Raw genomic sequence first — 26,159 nt, 5'->3', positions numbered from 1 at the left:
GAACCCGGAGAGAACACCAAGCCAGTCCCCTGTCCAGGCCATCCTGCAAGAACTCTAAGATGTTAGGCAGGGAAGCGAGAAAAGAGACCACTCCACGCGCATCGCACCATTCCTCAAATAGAGGCTAAATATCACATAAGCCCGAGAGGTGGAAAGCTTCCGGGACACCAAAAGAGAACAGGAGCAGACCCAACAAACAGCTCCATCTGATGACCGACTCTCCCCCCCACAACGAAAGAAGCGCAGAGTAATAGTCATTGGGGACTCCATGCTGAGGGGCACCAAGGGACCAATCTGTAGACCGGATACACTCTCGAGAGAGGTTTGCTGTCTACCTGGAGCCAAGATACGGGACGTCACCACCAACCTGGGTAAACTACTCACACCTCATGACCATTTTCCTATGCTTCTTATCCACATAGGTACGAACGACACTGCAAGGAACACCCAGGAGACCATCGCCAGAGACTTCGGAGCCTTGGGTGTGAGGCTGAAGGAGACGGGTGCGCAGGTGGTCTTCTCTTCAATCCTCCCAGTCAGAGGCAAGGGAAGAGCCAGAGATGAATGTATCCTAAGAACCAACGAATGGCTACAAGGATGGTGTCGGGATATGAACTTTGGATTCCTGAATCATGGAGAGGCGCTACAAGGACTTCTGGGACCAGACGGACTCCACTTGACCAGCAGAGGTAAGAACATCTTCGGATACCGACTAGCCCGCCTACTTCGTAGGGCTTTAAACTAGGTAAGTTGGAGGAGGGTACCTACTTATGTACTGGTGCGGAAAGGAACTATCCTGATGGGATGAGTCGACACTCTGCTTCCAAGGTAAGGGCACACATAGCAAACAGTTCTCTAGGAGCCACACAGACTCAGGTGGAAAAAGCCTTACAGCGACCTAGCAAACACAATGTGTGGAGGGCCATGTATATTAATGCTCACAGTTTAGGCAATAAAATTCTAGAGCTGGAAACTGAAATAAGGGATGCCAACCTAGACTTGGTGGCAATAACCGAAACATGGTTTACGGACTCACATGGGTGGGATATGACTATACCGGGGTACCATCTACTTCGTCGTGACAGAGAGGGCAGGTTAGGTGGTGGGGTAGCACTATACATTAAAAAAGACATCAAAATCACCAGGATCACAGATGTCAAATACACCGGGGAGTCCCTCTGGGTTAACCTGGCAAGAGGTGGCAATAAATGCCTGTATCTTGGTGTGGTATTCAGACCCCCAAGACAAATGGAAGACATGGACACGGAATTAATTGAGGACATAGAGAATATCACTCTACGGGGCGACACTGTACTGCTTGGGGACCTCAACATGCCTGATGCAGACTGGAACACATTTTCAGCAACCACCAGTAGCAGCAAGAGGCTTTTGGCCTCCATAAATGGTGCACAACTAAAACAGATGGTAACGGAGCCCACTAGGGCCCAGGCGATCCTTGACCTGGTACTCACCAACGGGGAAAGCGTCTCAGAGGTCTTGGTAGGAGATACGCTAGCCTCCAGCGACCATAACGTGGTATGGTTCAACCTTAGGAAAGGATTCCCTAAATCAATCACAAAAACAAAGGTACTTAACTTCCGGGGCACCGACTTCACACGCATGGGAGATTTCGTCCATCAGACGCTGCAGGACCAAGCAGAGACCGGTTATGTGGAAGCTATGTGGTCGTACCTGAAATCATCCATACACGAAGCTACTAATCGCTACATAAAATCGGTAGACAAACGGCAAAGAAACAATAAACCCCAATGGTTCACTGAGGAGATCTCGCACCTCATTAAGGAGAAGAAAACAGCATTTCTTTCCTACAAACGTACGCAGAGAAGGGAAACCAAAGTAGAATATAAGACCATGTCTGCAGTGGTCAAAACAGCAGTTAGGAAGGCCAAACTTCGAGTGGAAGAAACTTTGGCAAAAAACATTAAAAAAGGGGACAAATCTTTCTTCAGGTATATTAGTGATAGGAAAAGGAACACAGACGGCATAGTACGCCTTAGAAGACCGGACGGAAACTACGCAGTGGCGGATTCTGAAAAAGCCGAAATACTAAATGAATATTTCTGTTCAGTCTTCACCTGTGAGGCACCGGGACACGGACCACAGCTGAAGGCAAAACAAATTGCGGAAGACCCGTTTCAGAATTTTGAGTTCACACCTGAAGACGTCTACAGTGAGCTGACAAGGCTCAAGGAGAACAAGGCCATGGGACCGGACAATTTACACCCAAGAGTGCTTAGAGAATTGGGAGATGTTCTGGCGGAACCGTTGGCCTTACTCTTCAATCTCTCACTAAGCACGGGGAAAGTTCCGTTGGACTGGAAAACAGCCAACGTCATTCCTCTGCATAAAAAGGGTTGCAAGGCTGAGGCTGCGAACTATAGACCGGTGAGTCTCACTTCAATAGCGTGTAAACTCATGGAAACACTAATTAAGCATAAATTAGATACAGTCTTGAATGAGGGGAATCTCGGGGACCCCAGTCAACATGGATTCACCAAGGGTAGGTCCTGCCAGTCCAATCTTATCAGCTTCTTTGACTGGGTAACAAGAAGGCTGGACTCGGGAGAGTCCTTAGACGTCGTATACCTTGGCTTCATCAAGGCTTTTGACAGTGTCCCACACCGCAGACTGCTGAACAAGATGGAATCAATGGGGTTAGGAGTAACACTAACTGCATGGGTTAAAGATTGGTTAAGTGGCAGACTTCAGAGGGTGATGGTTAACGGCACCCTCTCCAAAACGTCAGAAGTGACCAGCGGAGTGCCGCAGGGCTCAGTCCTGGGTCCACTCCTCTTCAACATATTCATTAGGGATTTGACTCAAGGGCTTCAAGGTAAGGTAACCTTATTCGCTGATGATGCCAAACTATGCAATATCATAAACGGCTACAATCTGCAGAATACTATGGAACAGGACCTCCGTACTTTAGAAAGCTGGTCCTCTGTCTGGCAGCTGGGCTTCAACGCCAAGAAATGTAAGGTCATGCATCTCGGAAATGGAAATCCATGCAGAACTTACACCTTGAATGGAGAAACTTTGACCAAGACTACAGCAGAACGAGACCTGGGAGTGATCATCAGTGCAGACATGAAGACTGCTACTCAAGTGGAGAAGGCTTCATCTAAGGCACGGCAGATGATGGGTTGTATCAAGAGAAGTTTCGTCAACAGGAAGCCTGAGGTCATGATGCCATTGTACAGAGCCATGGTGAGACCTCATCTGGAATACTGTATGCAATTTTGGAGGCCACATTACCGTAAAGATGTGCTCAGAATTGAGTCGGTTCAGCAGATGGCCACCAGGATGGTCTCAGGGCTAAAAGGTCTCTCGTACGAAGAGAGACTGAACAAATTGCAGCTCTACACTCTCGAGGAGCGTAGGGAGAGGGGAGACATGATTGAGACATTTAAGTACATCACGGGACAGGTCGAGGTGGAAGATGATATCTTTCTTCTCAAAGGACCCTCGAACACAAGAGGACATCCGCTCAAACTCAGGGGAGGGAAGTTTCGTGGAGACGTCAGGAAGTACTTCTTCACGGAACGAGTGATAGAGCATTAGAACAAGCTTCCAGTACAGGTGATCGAGGCCTGCAGTATCCCAGACTTCAAGAATAAATGGGATACCTATGTGGGATCACTGCGAGAGTCATACCAATGAATAGGGTCGCTAGGATATAGACTTAATAGAGCAGGTCAGTAGAGTTAAGGGGGCCAGTAGACTTAAAAGGGGGTCAATGGTATGGGCAGACTTGATAGGCTGTAGCCCTTATCTGCCGTCATCTTTCTATGTTTCTATCTGAATACCCCTTCTTACCCCTTTCAAGAGCCAAGCCGTAAGACAAAAGGAACCGGATCGAACACTGGAATGGGACACTGAGTTAAAATGTCAGCAAAGAGGATACGCCACCAGACGCCTCACCATATCTGCGTACCATGGTCGTCGAGGGCAATCCGGAGCCACCAGAATCACGAGGCCCGGATAGCGAATTATGCAGAGAACTCTGCCCACTAATGGCCACAGAGGGAACACATACAACAGCCCCTCCGTAGGCCATGGTTGAACCAGAGTATCCTGTATTTCCAGAACAGGGGGAAGATCACCTGAGGTAACTGACATGAAGGAGGACGTTCCCGCCGAAATTGGACCTGAAACTGCCAAAATCGGAGCTCTTGCAGCCTGCCTCATCTGAAAAGCCTGGGACTTTCCTGACGCTGAGATCGAGGAACCGACCAATGCGAAAAGGGAATCCCCAGCCGTTTCGGTGGCAAGGGAATCCTTTTCTCCCTGACCGTCGGCGACTGGGGAACCCTCTGTGTGGGCGTCGGAGGAATCCCGGGCTTCCCCACGATCTGAAGCCGACTCGTGAGGTACATGCAGTGGGGTGCCCTGGCTGCCGGCATCCGCTGCCTATGAGGCTACCCCACCGCTCCGGCCTACACAATGCTTGCACAGGCTGGCCGCGAGAACCTCGTGTCTGGAGCACAATGAGCACTTTTTCCCTTTAAAAGTGCTCATTGTGCTGAAAAGCGCCCTAGCTGAAAGAAAAGTGCCGGTTAGATGAGAAAATACAGTAAAAAGGCAGTTTTAAAAGGAAATTAGCCCTTTAGACCGGCACACCTCAGGATTTTTTTTTTGGGGGGGGGGCGGGTTTCTACAGAACAGACTCCACGGCTCTCAAAGCTGGAGGGCTGATCAGGCTGCCAGCTGAGGCACCTCTACAAAAATATGGGGAGGTGGAGGAAGGTGGGGGGAGGGACCCAGCATGAGACCCGCCGGGTTTAACACCCCCGAGGTCGGACGGATCCCCAAACAGGACCCGTCCAAGCTCTATCTGGCACAAAAGGGGAACCAAGAGTCCAAAAACAAAGTTCCAACAGTGCTAAGAGGGGAGCTGAAATTAGCCTTACCACCTGCTAATGGAGACTGAGGAAGACTGGATTAGTTTTGGGTGAAGCTATATTGATATACAAGTTTGATCTCAGTCTCCCCCTGCTGGTAGCAGTGAGGTATAATACCCATCTGTAAAGGAACTATACCAGTCTACCAGGCGATACAGAAAAGGAATTTATTGACCGATATATAGAAACATGATGGCAGATAAAGGCCAAATGGCCCATCTAGTCTGCCCATCCGCAGTAACCATTATCTCTTTCTCTCTCCGAGAGATCTCACGTGCCTATCCCAGGCCCTTTTGAATTCAGACACAGCCTCTGTCTCCACCACCTCTTCTGGGAGACTGTTCCATGTATCTACCACCCTTTCTATAAAAAAGTATTTTCTTAGATTACTCTGGAGTCTATCAGCTCTTAACTTCATCCTATGCCCTCTCATTGCAGAGTTTCCTTTCAAATGAAAGAGACATATGTTAGCTTTGGGAAATGTATATAGCAGATGTCTTTGTATTCTGTTCAACAGAAAAGGAAATGTATTTCTGGTTTGATTTCTCCAGTGTTGAAGTACTTGCTGTAGCTGGTGGGGATTCCCAAGCACTGCCAGTTGAGGACCTCCTCCAAAAAACTCCCTTCTACCTAGCATAGCACTGTCAGCATTCCTGAACCACTGATGTGCCAGAATCTGTGACTTAGGGATGCTGCTGCTGTTGTTGCTGCCTGTCAAGCCTGGTAAAAGGGATTTTTGGCCACTTTCAGAGGAAGTCTTCAGCTGACATAGCTTGAGGATCATCTGCTGTAGTATATATTTACATGACAAGCTCTGTCAGAGACCCATTTACAAAGTATGTATTCTTCCCAATTAATAAAGTGTCTTTGCTTATTTGTAAATGAGTCTTTAACCAGAGTCTTTAATTCAGCAGCATAATTAAATGAAATGAATGAACTACTTCTGAAGTTTACAGGGACATGCGGGAATGGATTCGAGGGTGTATTTGATTTCTGTCTTTGCGCAACTCTAGACTAAAGTTGGATTAGAACGCTAAAATACATCTAATGCTGTACCTGTAATTCTCGCATTAAAACAGTGCTTATGCTGAACCTATAGGTTGATACTCTGTGCTCTGGATATAGCAAAACAGCAGCACTGAGTGACAGAACGTATCTCACTTTTGGAAGAAGCATACTGCACTGAAGACGGCTACCAATTCCAAATATAAAACACAAGCAAATATCTGAATTCTTTATTGCCCATAAATAACTGTTGGTCAATACATTTGACTATTCTCTACCAAAGAGACCCAAGGCCTTTCTATCTATCTGTTTAAACTCCATATTAATGGAAACAATGTCACAAATTGTGTTCTTTAGTAATTCAGAAACCAAAACCATGACACTTTGAGAGTTGAAATTCCTCCAAGGGTAATGCAAAACAAATTTTGATTAGGACAATTGCTTTAGTCTTTTTCATAGAATTAGTGTGATTAAAGTCTGATTTCTTATAGTATTTGGAAAGAAAAATGAATCTTTTCCTTTAATTAAATCTAGATTAGATATTTACCAGATCCTAAAGTTCTTTTTTGTTGTAGGTTTTTAGTTTAGTTAGGTTGTTGTTGTTTTTTTTTTACTATACGAGTACAATGAATGAATGCGTTAAAATTCACTTAGCAAATCTTTAAACTGCCTTGAATCAAGAATTTCCTTAGAAGAAATGGGGTGTAACACTTCTGAAATACACTGCAATCCGATCATAATAAATTTCTAGAAACAGATTACATGTATATATACCTACTATCAAAGGTCTCCAGGCTTAATTAACTGCATCAGAAGATCCAAATGCATGAAAGGTATTGGAAATGGATTTTTGAAGACTTGTTTTATATGTCATCATTAAACTTGGTTAAGCATTCTGACCAGTAAAAGGAATGAGTGAGAATCCACTGGTACTGAAAGGGAAGCAAACAGAATTTCCAAGGGAGCAGAAAGAATTTGTTCAAGGAACTGGATCAGCAAGTGAGGAACAAGTGGTAGATGCATAAGTACAGCAGGAAATACAAAGTGCTACTCCAGAAACCATTTGTTGATCAACACCAGACACTTGAGTGGTTAAGGAGAAGTGAACTGAAACCTAAAGTATGAGCCATTCATAGCTGCAGTCAAGGACAGTAGATTACAGATGAGATGGTTTTCAGCAAGAAGAGAAAAAACATTGGTAGATTCTCTATGAAACAGCTGGAGAGAGTCACTCATCTTGTAGCTGGCTGTGAAGTTCTGATGGCAGAAAATCTCTATATAGAAAGGCACAAGGTGGTACATCTCATTCATTAAGCATTACAACATTAGTGTACCAGCATTGGGATCATGACGAGCTAATGATCACCTAGAACATCCCCAGTCCCACAGATAAAATGCTGAGTGTCAGAAAACTAGACACAATGATGAGAGAAAACCACCAGAAAGGCATTGATCAGAGGTATCAAGTCCCAAGCGGTGAAGAAAATGTGGCAGGAGGAGATGGAAATATTTCCCACCATTTTGGGTGCCAGGGGCTTCATTAAAAATAATTTCCAAGTGCACCTGGATAAATCACCTAAATACTTAACATCTTACGAACTCCTGAAGGAAGCTATCTTTGGCACAATGCAAGTACTATGGTGAGCATTAGTAGTAAATTTGAGCGACTGATATCATTCTTCACACATCCTGGCTTAGGAATAACTTCATTACTGTTATGGTATGTGCAAAATAATCTGTTTGCAGACATTGCCCCCCCCAAAAAAAAACCCAACAACTCCTGTGTCATCTTCTCCAAAACATGAAACAGCAGAACACTGTAACAGCTGCAGGCAACCTTGGAGAAAACATATGAAGTAGTAGAATAAGTTAGAAAACAAGTATCTGATCAACTGGGAGTAGGCAGTCTTTTCTGATCTCAAGTTGAGCAATTTTCTATGTATGGCTTATGTGATGTTTGACACAGATAGATGATAGATACCTGCTGAACTGTTGATGTGTAAGAACCAGACCTTCTAATCTGATTGGAAACTTCACATCACAGCTCCCCACCATATTCTGGATCTTGAAATCCAAGAACTTTGCTGGGAATCCCAGTTTCTGTACCACTCTGGCGTATTTCCTTGCTGCCAACCGAGACTGCTCTTCACTGGAGAAAAACACAAAGTACGTTAGATCAGCAGTAATAGAGATCACAGAGCACAATAGGTATATAAATAAGAGTTACAAAAGTTAGACAATTCTAAATCTAAAAGATCCTAGCATTGTCATCTAGACACTGAGACATTGGATCATCTGTTGTTCTATTGTCCTTTGATACTCAACTTTTGGAAGTCAATATGGGGACAGATTAATCTCATACTGGAATCCACAATTCCATTAACATATGAGGTAGTAATGTGGAACATTACTGCATATTAAGCCCCCCATGGACCGGCTTTTTCTGATTATGACTGGGATAACTATGCAACTGATAACTTGTAATTGGAAAAATTGTGATCGACTTAATTTTTCTTTTTGGTAGGCGAGTCTATGTTTAAGCTATAGGTATGAGAAAATGAATGCCTAACTACTAGGGCATTCTAAGATATTTAACTTAGTTTGGGGTCCATTGACGTCATTTGTGAAGGGGCACATATATTTTTTGTAAGTCTTTCTTTTCCTGCTTGTGTAGCATATAAAAGAAAAGAACTGCTGGCCAAGAAGTTACAAGGTCTTTTCTTTTTGTGTTCTGAGCTCTGTGTCCCCATTTTGCTCTGTGGTTGACTTGTTATGATAAGAAACATTTGCTAAGAAAGAAACATTTGCTCAAACTTAGACAAAAGGACAGTATTAGATATCATAGTTACCCCCCCCCCCTTATGTTTGCTACCTTTTTCTAGTTGCTTTTATGTATCCTGTTACCATATATGGTCTTTCCTACAGTCATGTGCTAAAAAAACTGACCCATGTGAAATGCTATATATATGTTACAGTACTCTGAATAAAGGAGATATATCCCTTGGCATATTGGCATGTGCGTTTGTGTGTGTATGTGACAGCAGGACAGCAGAACGAGGCTAATACAAATTGGGACCTGGTCGTTTCAATTTGTACAATTGTTAATAGTTCTTTTATCCTTTTGTGTTGATATAATTCAGACACATCCGGGGGGGGGGAGGGGAGGGATATATCTTTAGTGTGATTCCTTGGTGTAATTGTGGGGCGTGGGGGGGGCTTATATTGTTGCATTGCTACTGATTGAATTTAAGTGTTTATTTGTTATTGTTACTGATATGAATATTGTGTTGCACTTTTTGGAAAATCAATAAAGATTTAAAAAAGAAAAAAAGGTATATAAATAAGCTGTGGTGCTAGGATATAAATTTCAAGAGTGAAAACATTCATTGAGTAAATTATTAATTGTAAAACAACCAGCACATGAATAATGATGGCCAAACAACCTCATGACTTGCTAATGTGGAGAAAAGATATTGCCCCTCTGCAGCCATGAACACTAGCAGTGGCATAACTATCCATGTAAAAGAGCTAGCCTATGGCCAATGATAAAATCAGCCTAAGATCCAAAAATACAGGTTTACTATACAAGCGAGTGTAAAAAAAGTGATTTAGCATATACAGTGTGACCTAAAGTGACAGAGATGGGCTCATACTAAAATCACTGTCAGTAACTATGAACAGCAACACAAAGATCTAAAATTAAATAGGCAATTCAAATGAAGTAACTTTCCAACTGCTCAGTACTGGTTAACACTAATTTCAACTACTTTCCTTCAAGAAGGCTGGGGCAACAGGTCACTTAATTTCATTCACATCTCATTTATTTGCTCTAGAACAGGGTTGCCCAAGTCCGGTCCTCGAGATCTACCGGCAGGCCAGGTTTTCTGGATATCCACAATAAACATGCATGAGAGAGATTTGCATACCAAGAAGGCAGTGCAGGCAAATCTCTCTCATGCATATTCATTGTGGATAGCCAGAAAACCTGGCCTGCCAGTAGATCTCGAGGACTGGACTTGGGCAGCCCTGCTCTAGAAACAATGTGAGCTATAGCTTCATTCTGTCAGGTAGAAACTTACTCATTTGTTTTTTGGATTTTTTAAAATTCTTTATTCATTTTTCATCTTACAACAAGTGCACAACATTATATCATTTAAAATTTTTACACAACACTTGAATTTCCTTCTATTATCATCGTAAATACATAAATTTATTCCCCTCCCACCCACCCTTCCCTCAATTATTCCAATCAAAAATAAACATATAAATAGTGTAAGCTTACTTATTTATTAACCTTTAAATAAAAATTTCATACCATCCCCCCTCCCTCCAATGTATAAATATACTGTCATGGAAAATGATGTCTACTCATTAAATAATTTGCCAATGGCATCCAGATCTTTATAAAATTATTATAGTTCCCTTTCTGCAAAGCAATTGTTCTTTCCATCTTATAAATGTGACACAATAAATTCCCCCAAAATGTATAACTAAGATTATTATAATTTTTCCAGTTATTAGTAATATGTTGCATGGCGACTCCTGTCATAATCAATTTAATACTCATTTGAAAAGGGGTCGTTACTCAGACCTTATCTTCTAAAAAAAAAAAAAAAAGGAACAATGGCTTCCTCTACCACACCGTATCACTTATAAAATTCTTCTGTTAGTTTTTAAAAAGTCCTTATATCAGGTGAACCAGCATACAAGTTAGATTGTGAGCCTTCGGGACAGTAAGGGAATTTTTCAAGTACCTTTCTTATTTCTAATCTTAATGTATATTTTCTGTAAACCGCTTAGAACCTAACGGATGTAGCGGTATATAAGAAATAAATTACATTACATTACATTACATTACATATCTTGCTCGTCATCTTATTCCTTATATTCCTACTAAGACCCTCAGATCGTCCAACCTAAATCAACTTGTTACGCCATCATATCGAATTGTTCTTCATGAGCATATGTCAATCAATATTTCCAGTACAAGGCCCACTTCTTTGGAGTTCTAATCTTTACATAAATTTAAAACAGATTTAAAGACATTCCTCTTCAATGACGCTTATCCCTGATTTCTTAATGTGCGTTACATGGTAGATCAGCAGTAGCCCTTGTGTTTTTTTTCCCCTTCCCCGCTTTCCTATCAAATAAACTGTAGCTCTTCCCTCTTCCCCAACTTTCATGTTATGTATATTACACCGCCCCATTCCTTTTTAAATTTATTTTTAGCTTGTAAGCCACCTTGAAGGTTTTTACCTACAGTACGGGATACCAAACTTTTAATAAACCTGGAAACATGATTTGGTGATTAGGTAGTACATTAAGTTTAATAAACCTATACTAAAATGCCTTAATGCATGTTATCCTACATTACAGCAAATCAGTCACTCATTCAATAGCTGGCATACACATGATATCAATTCACATAATTAATTCCTGCAGTCCTTCTCTCCTTATCATGTGAATATAATTCTCTCTGCATAAACATGAACATTTACCTTTTAGCCCCTGTGCACACCATTTTCCCAGAGCTGAATATAAGCGCAGTAGTACGTGGTTCTCGTATTCTCATAATCACAGCAGCAAAACGCTGGAACACAGAACTAAAAATGTCAATCAATTGTTTCATAAAGGAAAAAAAACAACTAAATAAAAGAATCCATGAACACCAGACATTCTTGCTCTGACTTTGCAAGAATAAGGGCTTAGCTCTCCTATACTTCTACAGCAGGGCTGCCCAAGTCCGGTCCTCAAGATCTACTGGCAGGCCAGATTTTCTGGATATCCACAATAATCATGCATGAGAGAGATTTGCATACCAAGAAGGCAGTGCAGACAAATCTCTCTCATGCATATTCATTGTGGATATCCAGAAAACCTGGCCTGCCAGTAGATCTCGAGGACCGGACCTGGGCAGCTCTGTTCTACAGGTATCAAAGTGCTGCAAACATATACAAAAATAAGGCATTTGTTAGCAAAGCTCTACAGTTGGATCATGTTTCTCAAAAAGAAACATAATAGCCATGCCTCTTCTTGGTCTGTGGACTATGTTGTATGACTCAATTCATGCATAAACAAAGCCTCATTTATGGGCATACTTTACAAGTACATTTGGTGACAGATGCTAAATAGCAATGGATTTAATACTCATACATTTTCTCTTCTTAAATTGTATAAACATTAACTTATAGACCGCATAACCGTGAGGATCTAAGCAGTTTGCAAAAGATTAACTTTCAATTTCTTCATTGTTCTATTTGTAATTACCCAAAAATCTAGAAAATAGATGGGTCTTCAAATGTCTTCTGAACTCCAGATATGAAACAGATACAAAGAATAGTTGCCTAAAATCTTTGTCCCAAAGAGCAGCCTGATATGATAATGTACGTTCATGATGTCTTTTAAATTTGCAACCCTACACTGATGGATAATTGAAAAAAGCACGAGGTTTGTGAAAATATTTTGGATTAGGGACTGTGAATGCCTCTAACACAGTGGTTCTTAACCTTGTTGGAGGTACTGAACCCCACCAGTTTCATATGTGTGTTCACCGAACCCTTCTTTATTGGAAAAAAAAAAATATGATTTTTACAAATTCAAAACATAGGTATATAGTGAGGGAAAAAATAATATCAATTTTGAAAACAAAAAAGTTCTCCTATATTTCGAATAATAATAACATAATAATGAAATTTACTGTAAATCAGTGTGACTTCTGCTGTTGCCTCTCAGAGACCAGTTCAGAAATGCGCGGCTTTACCTTGGCAAGTGCCACTCTCATGTCATTTTCGCAACAAAGTCTGTTCCTTTTCTTCGTTTTTATGTCCAGCAACCTCGAAAAGGATTGCTCGCAAAGATATGTTGTAACAAACGGTATGAAAATTTCCAGAGCTTTCTTAGCAATAACAGGGTACGTTACCAATTGTTGACACCAAAACGTTGAGAGCGTTGTTGTTCTGAAAAGTTGCTGTTGAACCTGGCTCTGCTGAATTTCAATGATTTCATCGAGGTATTCATCATTGACATCTGTTGTCTCAACACTAAACGTGAACGGCTGTCTCACCCATGCTGGATATGACTCTCTTGTAGGGAAGTATCCGTCGAGAGACTTTGCAAGCTCATCTAAGTGCGTGGCAATAGTTTGCTTCAGTTCCGCGGGTACAGAAATGTCTCTGATTCCAGATACATCTTCGATCTTACTTACACAGTTGTCTAGCAGGGGAAAGTTTGCGAACTTATCGTTTTCTGTTTGTCGTTTCCATAATGGTAGCTTTTTTTGAAAAGCTTTCAGGTTTTCTTACACTTCGATGATGTTGACTCCACCACCCTGCATCTGCTTATTGAGATGATTGAGAGCTACAAAGATATCAGCCATGTACGCTAAAATGAGAATGAACTCAGAATTTTTGAAGCAATCTGCATGACAATGTTGCTGCTCTTGCAAAAACAGAGCTAATTCCACACGCATGGCAAAAACACGATTCAGCACCTGTCCACGGGATAACCACCGAACGTTAGAATGGTACAGAAGTACCTCGAATTCAGATCCCATTTCTTTACACAGCTCCTTGAAGATGCGGTGCTTCAGAGCATTATTTCGCACATAGTTCACGCATTCCACAACAATTTTTAAAACTTCTGCCAGTTTTGAAGGCAAGGTTTTTGTTGCCAACGCATGCCTGTGCAAAATGCAATGCGTAACAATGATGTGTAATGCATCGGCATTCACTAGCGCACCAAAACCGGACTTTCTTCCGAGCATGGCTGGAGCTCCGTCCGAACAAACTGCAGAAACCATATCCCACGAAAGATTGTTGTCTTTGAAGAAGCCATCCACAAGTTTCTTCACATCAGTTGCCTTAGTTGTTGTTATAAGAGGCTTACAAAATAAAAAATCTTCCTTTATCACGTCGTCTTTCACATAGCGCACGAATACTGCAAGCTGGCTTAGATTGGAAACGTCTGTGGTCTCGTCGAGTTGAAGGCTGAATTTTGCCGGGCTTGAAATCAAATCTGCAACTACTTGAGCCAAGATGTCTTTGCTCATGTCCTCTATTCTGTTGCTGATGATGTCATTTGAAAGAGGAATTTCAGATAACTGAACTTCAGCTGCTTTTCCCAGCATGATATTCGCCATCTTCAACACAGCTGGTTTTATGAGTGTTTCACCAATGGTGTGTGGTTTGCCCTGCTTTGCGATCAGGTAAGCAACTTCGTACGATGCTTTGAGGATCTGTTTGTTGATGGGTACAAAGCCGAGAACAGACAGAGTAGCCTTTTCATCGAATCTTGCTCTCTTCACCTTGAATTCAGCGAGCGTTGTGTTCTTGTATTTTCCATCTCCATGCAGCTTAAGGAAGTGTTCCCTTAGTTTTGCCGGAGCTAGACTTGAATTACTTAACTTGGCATTGCAAATCATGCAATTAGGACGCTGACTCCCATCACGTTCCGTTATACATGTGAATCCATATTGTATATATTCATCCGACCACTTTCGTATTTTGCTCGACATAGTTAGTAAGGGATTAAAATATTAAGATAGGTATCACACGATGTACCATCACAACAGTTACAATTCGACTACTGTGCGCATCAAATCCCCTGCAGCACCGATAGGCCAAGCGATGTTGCGTGATCACCTGCAGCCAATTATGGACAAGCGGGGCATAATTGGCTGCATAATCATCACGAATCATAAGCGCTTCAGTCACGTTCAATCATCTATCAGTTAAATCACAAATTTTGATCAGGAATTGATTGATGTATATAAGGCGTTAGTTACAGATTGATAGATCAAGAAACCGAGTACACGATCAGTCTTGATCAAAGTCACTGAATAACTGATAGATGATTGAACGTGACCGAAGCGCTATATGAGTCGGAAGTGTGTATTGACCTCCGCTGAACCCGCGAGACTGACTCACCGAATCCCTGGGGTTCGGTCGAACCCAGGTTAAGAACTACTGCTCTAACAAGTAAGAGGGAGCCTGTCCCGTTATGATTCTACAGTGAATACAACTGAATTTGAAAATAACATGGGCTTCCAAGGGCAGCCAATGCAGTTTGTGGTAAGTATTCATGTACAGCAATTGATAAGTTCACATTGTACATGTATATTTCAGATGTTGGCGGACTCCTGATGCAGGCACACACGCTAAAACAGTCCATGTCATGTCACTTTGGGTGTTAATATGTACATATTCCATTTTTAATGAATTATTGATTTCATCATACTTGGACATTTTGTTGTTTTTCCTCATTACACTTCTCCCTCGTTATTCGCAGGGAATAGGGGCAGAGCCAGACCGCGAATGGCGAAAAACCGCAAATATCCTGCTCTGACCCATCCCCACCTTCCTTCCGCCTTCCCCTGGCATCCTGGCCTTACCTGGTGGTCTAGCTGGTTTTCGGGGCAGGAGCGATCTTCCTACGCTCCTGCCCGTACAGATAGCCATTAGGAAATGACTGTGGGGAGTTCCCGTACGGGAACTCCCCACAGCCATTTCCTAATGGCTATCTGCACAGGGAAGGAGCGTAGGAAGATAGCTCCTGCCCCGAAAACCAGCACTCCCAACCAGCAAAGCACACTATCCCGCAGGCCGGAATTCAGCTCCTGCACACTACTACGGACAGGCGCACGCCCGATGCCCGAACTCAAACGGCCAGAAAACAATTGCTCCCTCATTCCCCGTGCCGCCGATGCCTCTGTGTCTACAGTGGAGCGACTGTCCCGAACAACGAGGCCTGCACAAAATGGAACACAAAGTCCAAATGACTCACCTAGCTATCCTGCACGACACAGCCAGGTAAGGCCGGGATGCTGGGGGGAAGACAAAAATATGGTTGTTTTTTTCCCTCCCCCCCCCAAAAAAAAAATTGCAATTATGTGAAATCGCGAGTAGGGAAACCGTGAATGGGGAGGGAAAGTGTAGTCACCCTTTACATCTATCTTTATTCCTGTCACCCTACTATCTATATTAAATTTTAAACAATTATTCATGATATTTATTTTAAAAAAGAACCAAACAGATAATTTATAACTAAAAGTAACCTTTAAAAAAATTTGCAACAGGAAATCTAAGACCACAAGTAAGATCCTAGAACAGATGACTGTAAATAAGGCAAAAAAAATAATTTTTATATATTTTCATATTTTTTTGACTTCTTTATAGTCTACTCTGAGAAATAAAAAAAATTAAACAAAATAGAACAGTCACAAACCAGGTAAATAATAATTACCTAAGGGGTCCTTTTATTAAGCCGCGCTAGCGGGGTTAGCGCGTCGGACATTTCATCACGTGCTAACCCCTGCGGCCGGCTAAAAAACTAATGCCTGCTCAATGCAGGTGTTAGCGGCTAGCGCGGCAAAACATAGAAAGATGACGGCAGAAAAGGGCCACAGCCCATCAAGCCTGCCCACCCTACTGATCCACCCCATTAAGTCTGAATGCTGTGACCTAGTTCCTTAACTCTCGTAGGGATCCCACTGGATGTCCCATTTATTCTTAAAGTCGAGCACGTTGGTGGCCTCGACCACCTGCACTGGAAGTCTGTTCCAGTGATCTACCACCCTTTCTGTGAAAAAATACTTCCTGGTGTCACCATTAAATTTCCCTCCTCTGAGTTTGAGCGGGTGCCCCCTTGTGACCGAGGGTCCCTTGGGAAAGAATAAGTCGTTTTCCACTTCGACACGACCTGTGATGTACTTAAACGTCTCAATCATGTCACCCCTTTCCCTGTGCGGTATTACATGCGTTAAACCCTTAACGCAGCTAAAAGGACCCCTAAGTTGGCCACGAAATCTAACCAGCTAATCCTAGCTAAAGTCTATCAAGATCTGAAGTTCACTTCTGAAGAGGTTACATTAAAAAACAAAAGACACATCCCTTAGCAAGGAAAACAAAGAAAAAGTTCACCCTACCCCCCACTGGAGGTCACCTTCTATCTGAGACAAGAATTCCTCCCTCCATTCCTAGGTTTTCTTATATACATAAAAAAAATTCTTATTTTATAAATCAGGAAAAATCAGCTTCAAAAATAGCAGCACATGACCGAGTTTTTATCCTGAAGGAATACAAACAATACATTCAAAGTCATTCTCCTAGTTATAAAGTCAGCAGATGATTCTAACTGTCCAGTAACATTCAATGTTGAGGTAATCGTTGACCCAGGACCATCTCTGTTCCCTTGATGAAATATAATTGTGTTTAAATGGAGGTAAAGTATTTTCTGGAAATTTCAAAACTTCCTTTAAATATCTATAAAACAGATCTTTAGGTGAAATAGAGCAGACCTATAGGAAATCCAATATCCAAAGATTCTGAGATCTAGCAGAGTTTTCTATTTTCCTGTGTGTGACTAATTAATCCAACACTAAAGATGCCTGGATTTCCTTAACCTCTTTGATTTCCAATTCAATCTTTATTTTTTGTTTGTCCTTGGAGGTCTCCAAATCCACAGCTTGGGCAAAAGTTTTGAAGCAACTGAAGCAAAAGACAGACAAACCTTGTGTATGGATGCTATCACTAGCCAAATTTCATCCACGGTTATTTCTGCTGGTCTTACAAAAGGAGGAACGGTCAGCATTGCAGTAACACTCTCCAATCCATTGCTATCTTTGACCTCTATGGAAGAAGCCTCACTGGAGTTCTGGCTTGTTCCCTGCAAGGAGGGGGTAGGTGGGAGGGTTGGTGCCTCAAATAGCCACAGATGTCACTCCCTCACATGCAGACAGTATACAAGCAGGCGTACCCTCAGCCATGGTATTTGTCGCTTCTCTCGTCACTCCCAATTCAGCCATCTCTGCCTCATGGATTGCTGGTAGTAGGTTAGGTGAAAGAGGGTTCAGTCATAAATCACTGCCCAGGGAAGTGTCACTCTCTGGCCAGTTCTCCCCAAAAGGAATGACCAGCTCTGTCCAGGAAGTGGCAAACTTCAAGACAGTCCCCTGTGTCAATGAAGAGGTAGATGTAGAAGTGGGGAGGGGAGATCTAATTTCCCCCTCTCTCTTCAGTATAACTGCAGAAATACTAATAGAAGAAATAAAAGATTTATGAAGTGCTTCCCAAAGCTTTTCTCATTGTGGTTGTTCAGCGGCCATCTTGAATCCTCCTGATACCCTATTTTATTTCTATGTTCTACCTCTTCTACTTCTGTTGTCCCCTTTCCCTTTTTTAATGCATTTTAACATGTATGTATTGATAGTATAAGTTGCATACCATGCTCTAATTTGTACTACTATTTGAACATGAGTATTTTACCTTTTTAACCATTTACTACCTATGTCCAGATTATACTTGCTGTACGCTACTTTGGATGAATATCTTCAAAAAGATGGCAAACCCTATCAAACATATAAATGAAAAAAAAATCTGTACAACTTCCTCTGGCTCTGCATCAGTACCCCAAGTAATGCTCAAGTTAGAGCCCTTCCATCAGAGAAACCATGCTGTACAACAGAAAATGGTTAGAAAATATCTAGACAAATGAGAATCCACCTTTATAAGCGCTGAACACATCTGACAAGACCCCATAAACTTTTGGGCCCTAAACATATACCCAAGATTGCCTATGCCTTAATCCGGCTCCAATGTGAACGGAAGTAGGAAAACGACAGTTCGGGTATGGCTGGGTGGGTAAGACAGAGGGAAGAGAAGAGATTAACTTGCTCTATTGATCACTCTCTCCTCAAAAATGGATTGCCTGTCCTATTAACCCTCTTTCTTCCTCCCCTCTTAAAGTCAATCAATTTGTACCTTTGCTTAATCTTTGTAAACCGCATAGAACTTTACGGTATTGCGGTATATAAGCTGTTATTATTATTATTATTATTGCATGGGCTATAGAAGTGCACATCTTCTGTGGCGAGTGCACACATTTTCCTACCCCTCAAAATATTGTTAGGGGTGGTAAGTTGAATCATAAGTACAAAGTTATAGGTTTTGTCATTTGTAAGTACTGGAGAGTAAAGAAGACCTTGAAAATTGTGTAATACCAGGTGTGAAACAGCATAAAATCACAACAGATTGTTTTCAAAACTACAACTTACCTTTGGATTATACTCTGCATTTCGTGCACGAAGAGCAATGGTTTTCAAGTCCAATTTACAACCAAGATTCACTGTGGACACAATATTCCTGGCAAAAACAAAACAGCAGAGTTGATGTTCAGAACAAGAGGCCCCTGCCTAGTTAATCATAGTCAATGGGCCTCTCCCATATTTCCAGTACCATTAAATCAGAGTGCTGCTGAAAATCTTCTGTGATTGCCACAGCACTTGCCAATTGGTACCAGGATAGTTCAGGGGTGAAATTGGGGAGGAGCCAGGAGTTATGTGGGCACCAGCAATTTTTAGTGAGGTTCCCACATAGTTACTGTATTTGGGCATACCGCGCCACATAAAAAGGCAGTCCTGACTTTGCCTGGTTAGCTGTAAAAACGCAGCACTTAGTTAGTGTAAAAACATAGATATTCCCTGCGGGTGTCCAAAGTCAAATTTAGCTGGCAACCATCAGCATTTGCTAACTGCTGAATACTGATCCAAATGTGATCAATGTAGATTTTATAAAACAAATGCAGTAATGCTTTTTTAACTTCCTATGATTAATGATCCAAAACCAAGATAAATGCACATTATCTTGGTTTTAAAGTTTCTGTGCATAAACCTGTAACAAGCTCAACTACACTGCACATTTCAGTATATCTTGACTTCTTCCTCAGCCTACTTGAATACTTATTAAATGTGAACAAAAATAACATTTACTATTGTTTTATAAATACAATCAAAGTGCTCTCTGTCCAAGTAGTGTTCCCTTAAGGCAGTACTACTGGGTCATATTATGCTTACTCCATTGCTAAAAAAATACAGATTTAGACCCAACCTAACTTCTCATTATCGTCCTATTGCGAATAAACCTCTATTGACAAAGATGATTGAATCTATTGTTTTGAGATAACTTTCAGAATATTTGGATAAATTCTCAATTCTTCTCCCAATTCATCATGGATTTTGCCCAAACTTCAGTTCTGAGGCCCTTATCTCATTGGTAGCCATAATTCTGGATCTATTGCAGGGGTGTCAAACTCAAACACATAAGAGGCCGAAATCTAAAAAATAGGCTAAGTTGCGGGCCAAATTTTTTATTAAGATACTTAGGGGTCCTTTTATTAAGGTATGCTAACCGATTTAGCACGTGCTAAAGATTAGCACAAGCTAAATGCACACCTTAATAAAAGGACTCCTTATTCTTAGTAGAAGTATAGGGTTACAACCTCTCCAATCCCACGCCGGCTCTGTGATGTAAACAAAATAAATAAAAAATATTTTCCTCTCTCTTTTAGGTCTAGTTCATGCTTGCTGTCTAGCACAGCTCTGGCAGGATACACATTTCAAATCTGACATATTGTAATCACAAAACAGAAAATAAAATTATTTTTTCTAACTTTTATTGTCTGGTCATTATTCAAATCATGTTGGTCCCAGGCTCTGATTGTCTTCTGATAACTCGCTTGCCAGGGTCTCCTGCCCATGTCGTTTTCTTCTTTCTCAATGCTAACCATCCATCTTCCATCTCTGTCCTCCCCTTCCATTTCCCTTTCATCCCCCCAAGTTCTAGCATCTTTCCTTTTTTTCTATCTCTGTTCCCTGCAGCTGCAGCGATGGACCCCCACCATCACCAGATCCACCATCTTGCCTTTTCTCAACTACTCTTTCATCCAGAATCTTTCCCTCCTTCTCCACTACCCCAGGGTCCACCATCTCTCCCTTTCTCTTCCCAACCCTCCTATCCAGTATCTCTATCCTCCCCATCCCTTGTGTCCAACTTCTCTTCTTTTCTGTTCCTTCCTTCCCTCCATCCCATTGTCCACCATCTCTCTCCTTCTCCTATGATTTTAGACCCATTATTTCTTCCCCTCCCCCCACCCTCAGTTCAGCATATGCACCCCTCCTTCCCTCCCTCCCTTCTAAACCAGGGCCCACCCCTGAAGGTATGCATGTTTTCCCCCTTCTTTCTAGTATCCTCTGGCTTCCCAGTTTCACCTTCAAAGCAGCCTACAGAGGATCGCTAGTCAGCTGTAGCGATCTTAGCAGGCTGCTGTTGGCCTCTGCAGTACGTTCCCTCTGCCATGGCCCCGCCCCTCCTCTGATGTACGGAACCATGGCAGAGGGAACATGCTGCGGAGGCTACGGCAGCCTGCTAGGATCGCTAAAGCCGACTGGTGATCCTCTGCAGGTTGCTTTAAAGGTGAGACCAGGAAACTGGGAGAGAGAGATGGTGGACAAGATGGAGGGATGGAAGGAAAAGTGTATTTTCTCTTTGACACCCCTGGTCTATTGTCTCAAGGTCAATTTGCTACCTTATTGCAATTTGACATGTCCGCGGCTTTTGATGTCGTTAATCATGACATCTTAATTCAATTGCTAGCCAACATCAGTTTAGATGAAAAAGTGTTAAATTGGGTCAAAGGTTTTTTTGACATCACGATCCTATCAAGCATATACCGAGGGTAAATTCTCTTCTGCTTGGACACCTGTTTGTGGAGTACCACAGGGTCCACCATTGCCCCCCATATTATTTAACATATATATGACTACATTAAAATAGCTGAATTTATCCTCCTCAGAATCAATTTTTACCTTACTTGAAGCTGATCCTTCATTAATAAATTTAACAGCAGATATTAATTCTTGTATTTCAAGAATTCAAGATTGGGCTTTCTCTGTGTGTATGAAATTAAATACTACTAAGACAAAACTCCTATGGTTTGGTCCTAAATTAAATCAATTGCCTTCTTCACTGTTGTTAAATTCTGGCGATGCTTTGAAGATTTCATTTTCATCAAAAATTCGGGGGGGGGGGGGTCTGGATTCCACTCTTTCTTTATCAAATCAATAATATAATGAAAAAATGTTTTTTCAGTCTGTGGATGATGAGAAGGGTTCGTCATTTGTTTCATCAACAACATTTTGCTGTTTTGGATCAGGCAATTATACTGGCTCATTTAGATTATGTAAATTCTCTTTCTATCAGCTTAAGTAAGTGTAACATGAAAAGGCTGCAACTTATTGAAAACACAACATCTAATTCAATAAATTCATTTATTACACATCAGTGTCTGACTACTTCTTTATAAGTACTCTATTGTCACTAACGAGGAAGAGCAACTAAGTAGCGGTACAGCAGCAATATTGTCCCCCGATGAAGGCTAGCTAATAGCTGAAACGTTCTAGAATATTCTGAGTATCACCAACGTTGGTCCTGGCTAGGAAGCCATTAAGATAAGTGTTGCTGTTCTTCTCTAATATATATAAAAATTACTTGATGGATTAAATGAATTAATCTTAATGCTAGATATCATAATTAAATTCATTAGTAATATGATAAGTTGAATGAAATGATTTCAAGTTACAATATTATAATAACGATAAGTTTGAATTAAATGATTTTAAGTCAGGACATCATAAATTAAATTACGTTAACAACATATATTTATTAATTAATCTAAATAAAAGATAGGGGTAGGTTTTGCACTCTTAGCTAATTAGTTTTTCTAACTTTAATTCAAATATTATTAAATAAACAATTAAAAAAACTTTTTAAGGTAGGTAGGAGGTTTGAAGTAAATGATTATACTACATGCATTCAGGATGAAGACTTGAAATAATATCTAAGTTATAAGAGGTCTCTTTACTGAGAACCATGATACTTCAACCTCTTAATTTATACAATAGGTAAATATGCTAACAGAATGGTTGTTTTGCACATCACAAAAATGTTTTAGTGGCAATAGAGTACTTATAAAGAAGTAGTCAGACACTGATGTGTAGTAAATGAATTTATTGAATTAGATGTTGTATAAATTATCCTTCATAACTCCCTTTTTTCTTGATGACAATTGTTGTGGGTTGGATAACTCGAGTAATGATCCGATTGTTTGTTAGTTGAATTTCACTTATTGAAAACACAGCAGCCAAACTGATATTTAGTAAGAGTAAATACGATCACGTTACTCCTTTGCTAAAACCTTGCATTGGTTTCTGGTTTATTGGAGAATCCAATTCAAATGTGCCAGCATAACATTCAAAATTCTATATGGGATTTTTTTCCCCATTGATCGCTCTTTCGTTTAATTCTCAACAGCCTCTGTACTCTAGGGGAATTCATAAATATAAATTAGCCTTCCCTTCTATTAAGGGAAATAAAGCATTAGGCAAGATCTGTTGATCTTTTGCTTTCTCTTTTGCAAAAATTTGGAATAATCTTCCTGCTGAAGTTAGTTCTTTCTTTATTAACTTTTTGGAAAACTTTAAAAACTAATCTATTTTAGAAATTTCTAACTGACTCCTCAACATAAATAAGGATTATAAATGATGATGCCCGTCCTTTAATATCTTGTCCTATTATTTAATGTTTTGTAAACTGAATCGAGCTCCATTGTCAGGATGAATCGGTATATAAGACCAAGGATTGGATTAAAAATATCAGCTTAATGATTTCTTAGTTCTATGTCTTTCCATTTCCCAGTTGTTCTAGCTGTCCCTTTTTTAAAATTATTCCACTGTGTTTAAAAACAAAACCCCCACACACACCAAACATATATGTGCACTTTTCATTATTATGATCACATAGAAATACTTTGTCCAAGACAACTGATCAACGTGTGCTATACTTAGGGCTCCTTTTACAAAGGTGCGTTAGGGCCTTAACGCATGCTCTAAATTGCCCCGCAAGCTAGCCGCTACCACCTCCTTTTAAGCAGGCGGTAATTTTTCAGCTAGCGCACACTAATCTTGTGCGTGCGCTAAAAACGCTAGCCCACCTTAGTAAAAGGAGTCCTTAGTTTCTCATGTGGGTCTGAGGTCTGTATGGGTATTTCACAAGGTCAGTTTGGTAACATCATCATTTGCATAACTGCACTCATCATTATGAATTTAAGCACGATTAAAAATAATAACAAATACATATTTCCTGAAGAATGAAACAAAAATGAAAATTAAATGCATGTTAATGATTATGCTTATTTTAACAGAAAAATGTTGTTAAAATAGATGCTTCAAAACAGATCCTGGGAAGGTGATAGAACACAATCTTGTGACCCTCCCAAATAAGATCTAGAATTCAGTGGTCAGAGGAAATTTGCTCCCATGCCCTCCAGAACGCTGACAATCTCCTGACAATGTGTGAAAATGTGGCTGCTGCCTTGGTGTCATTGCATCTTCTTGGAGGCCGGGCTGACGCAAGACCCTGAGGGTTGCTGGCTTCTGGACCTGCCAAATCTCTACCTGGATCCCTGATAAGATCTCTGAGCAAAGGCACCTGTGTAATACTGGCAAGAATGTCATGAAGAATGAAAATTGCCTCTGCCTTCAACAGCAGATTAGCAAGGTCTGCTGTCTGGCAAAGACTCAGGACGACAATCCGCCACACTAGCCATGAGGTCATCCAATCCCTTTTCCAAATAGCATCTGCCCTTTAAAAGGCAGTCTGCTTAAGGTGGCCTTGGAGGCCAAATCAGCTGAACACTGTCTGATCCAGAGAACCTTGCAAGCGGCAAAGGTATACTCTGACACCTTGACTTGACTCTGATGATGTCATAGAAAGCATCTGCTACATAATCAACCCCCTCCAAAATTAGTTGAGGGCATGCACCCTCTGCAACAGGACTGTGCTGCAATCTGATGCGACAGGTATGTGCTACAAATGAGGCTGCCATTGCAGCTTTGATCCCCAAAGCTAGCGCTTCAAACTGCTTCCTAAGCACCACCTCTATCTTATGGTCCTGCACATCCTTTAACATCACACCTCCCTCACTAGGAAGGGAGGCACGCTTTGTCACTTGAGCCACTGTGGAATCCACTTTTGGCTGAGTAAACAACTGCTCAATTTCCAAAGCCATAGGGTAAAGCTTGAATGCTACCTTTAAGGAGCCTTCCAGAGAATCCCATTGCTCAGTGACTAGCAAGGTGATGTCTGGGCGTGCAGGAAAAAGGGTGGTGTGATCATTTGTGCAGTTCATGACCATGTAATGCGAGGTGGCTATTGAGGTTCCAGCTTCAATTCCCTGAGTGCATCCATAACAACATTGTAGCCGACTTGAAAAGCCGCCACACAGAGGGATCCTCTCCCTGGTCAAATGGGACTATCGCCTCCTGACTTCCGGTCCCTGAACGAGAACTGGAGACCTCCAAGCAAGAAACTGCACTCTGAGAAAGTAAAGGCATGGAGTCCAATCTCCAATCCTCCTAGTCACCCAGGCTGGGCACTGGATTCCTTAATGGCAGGGAGGTCTTCTGGGGAGGAATCTCTCCATGGTCCAATGCTGGTGCCCAAAGCGTTCTGGACCCATCACTACTCTGCATTTCGTGCACAAAGAGCAATGGGTTTCAAGTCCAAATATTCCTGGCAAAAACAAAACAGTAGAGTTGATGTTCAGAACAAGAGGCTCCAGCCTGGTTAATCATAGTCAAAGGGCCGTTCCCATATTTCCAGTAGCATGAAATCACAGAGTGTTGCTAAAAATCTGTGATTGAAAAAGGCCAAGCCTGAGGCTCCCACCCCTCCCTCTTGTGCCCTGTGGCACAGGGTACATGGATGCTCTTTGGCCGGCAATCCAGCACAAACCTGGCATGATGTGGGAGCAGAACAGGCTGTGGAGTCTAGGCAGAGTAGCCCCAAATTAGGGACCTCTAGGCTCCTAAGCCTCACGAAGTGGAAAAATACCCAAAAATAATAAAACCAAACAGAGCAGTTCAGAACACACCTTTTCAGTTCGCTTGCAAAAGGAAAAACTGAAGAGGGCATTATACGCCACTGGTGAAAGAGAAGGAGCTGAAAGATGTGACTGACATTCTTCTGTAACAGTTCGCGACCAGAGAACATTCAGTAGGCGTACAGACTCCTATGTTTATGTAACATAAGTAGTGTTTCTTTATGAAGCATACAAGCAAGGAATTACTTTGGAGCCTGCCTCTGACTGCACCTAGGAATAAACACTATCCTCTTGCAATTAGTTTAATAAATAATTTTCACAGACAAAGTGTAAGCTACACATTTCTATTATGCTAGATGAAAGCAAGTCAGGTTGTTCAAAAAAAGGCACCAATCTTGGCAGTTCACTTTTGAGCTGGTAATACTGAAGGAAGCACGGTAAGTTTCTCACCAACCAATGAGATGCCCTGGAAAGGTAATATATTGCAGTGCCTTAATCATAATTGCTTTTTGTAATCATAAT

The 26,159-nt window shown here is 41.5% G+C and overlaps 1 protein-coding gene across 1 annotated transcript in view; it reads right to left on the bottom strand.

The window, feature by feature from the left end:
* TBP (TATA-box binding protein) overlaps positions 1–26,159 on the bottom strand; it is a 57,249-nt gene that overhangs the window by 13,088 nt on the left and 18,002 nt on the right. The window contains exons 4-6 of the mRNA XM_033939199.1: positions 18,976–19,063; positions 11,426–11,517; positions 7,909–8,076 (exon numbers count right to left, since the gene is read on the bottom strand). Coding sequence (XP_033795090.1) covers positions 7,909–8,076; positions 11,426–11,517; positions 18,976–19,063 — 348 coding nt within the window. The remainder of the gene's footprint in view (positions 1–7,908; positions 8,077–11,425; positions 11,518–18,975; positions 19,064–26,159) is intronic.

Source organism: Geotrypetes seraphini, chromosome 3 (genome assembly GCF_902459505.1).
Source record: "Geotrypetes seraphini chromosome 3, aGeoSer1.1, whole genome shotgun sequence".
In the NCBI taxonomy this organism is placed as follows: domain Eukaryota; kingdom Metazoa; phylum Chordata; class Amphibia; order Gymnophiona; family Dermophiidae; genus Geotrypetes; species Geotrypetes seraphini.
Note: the sequence above shows the minus strand (reverse complement) of the source record. Positions and strands in the feature narration are given on the sequence as shown.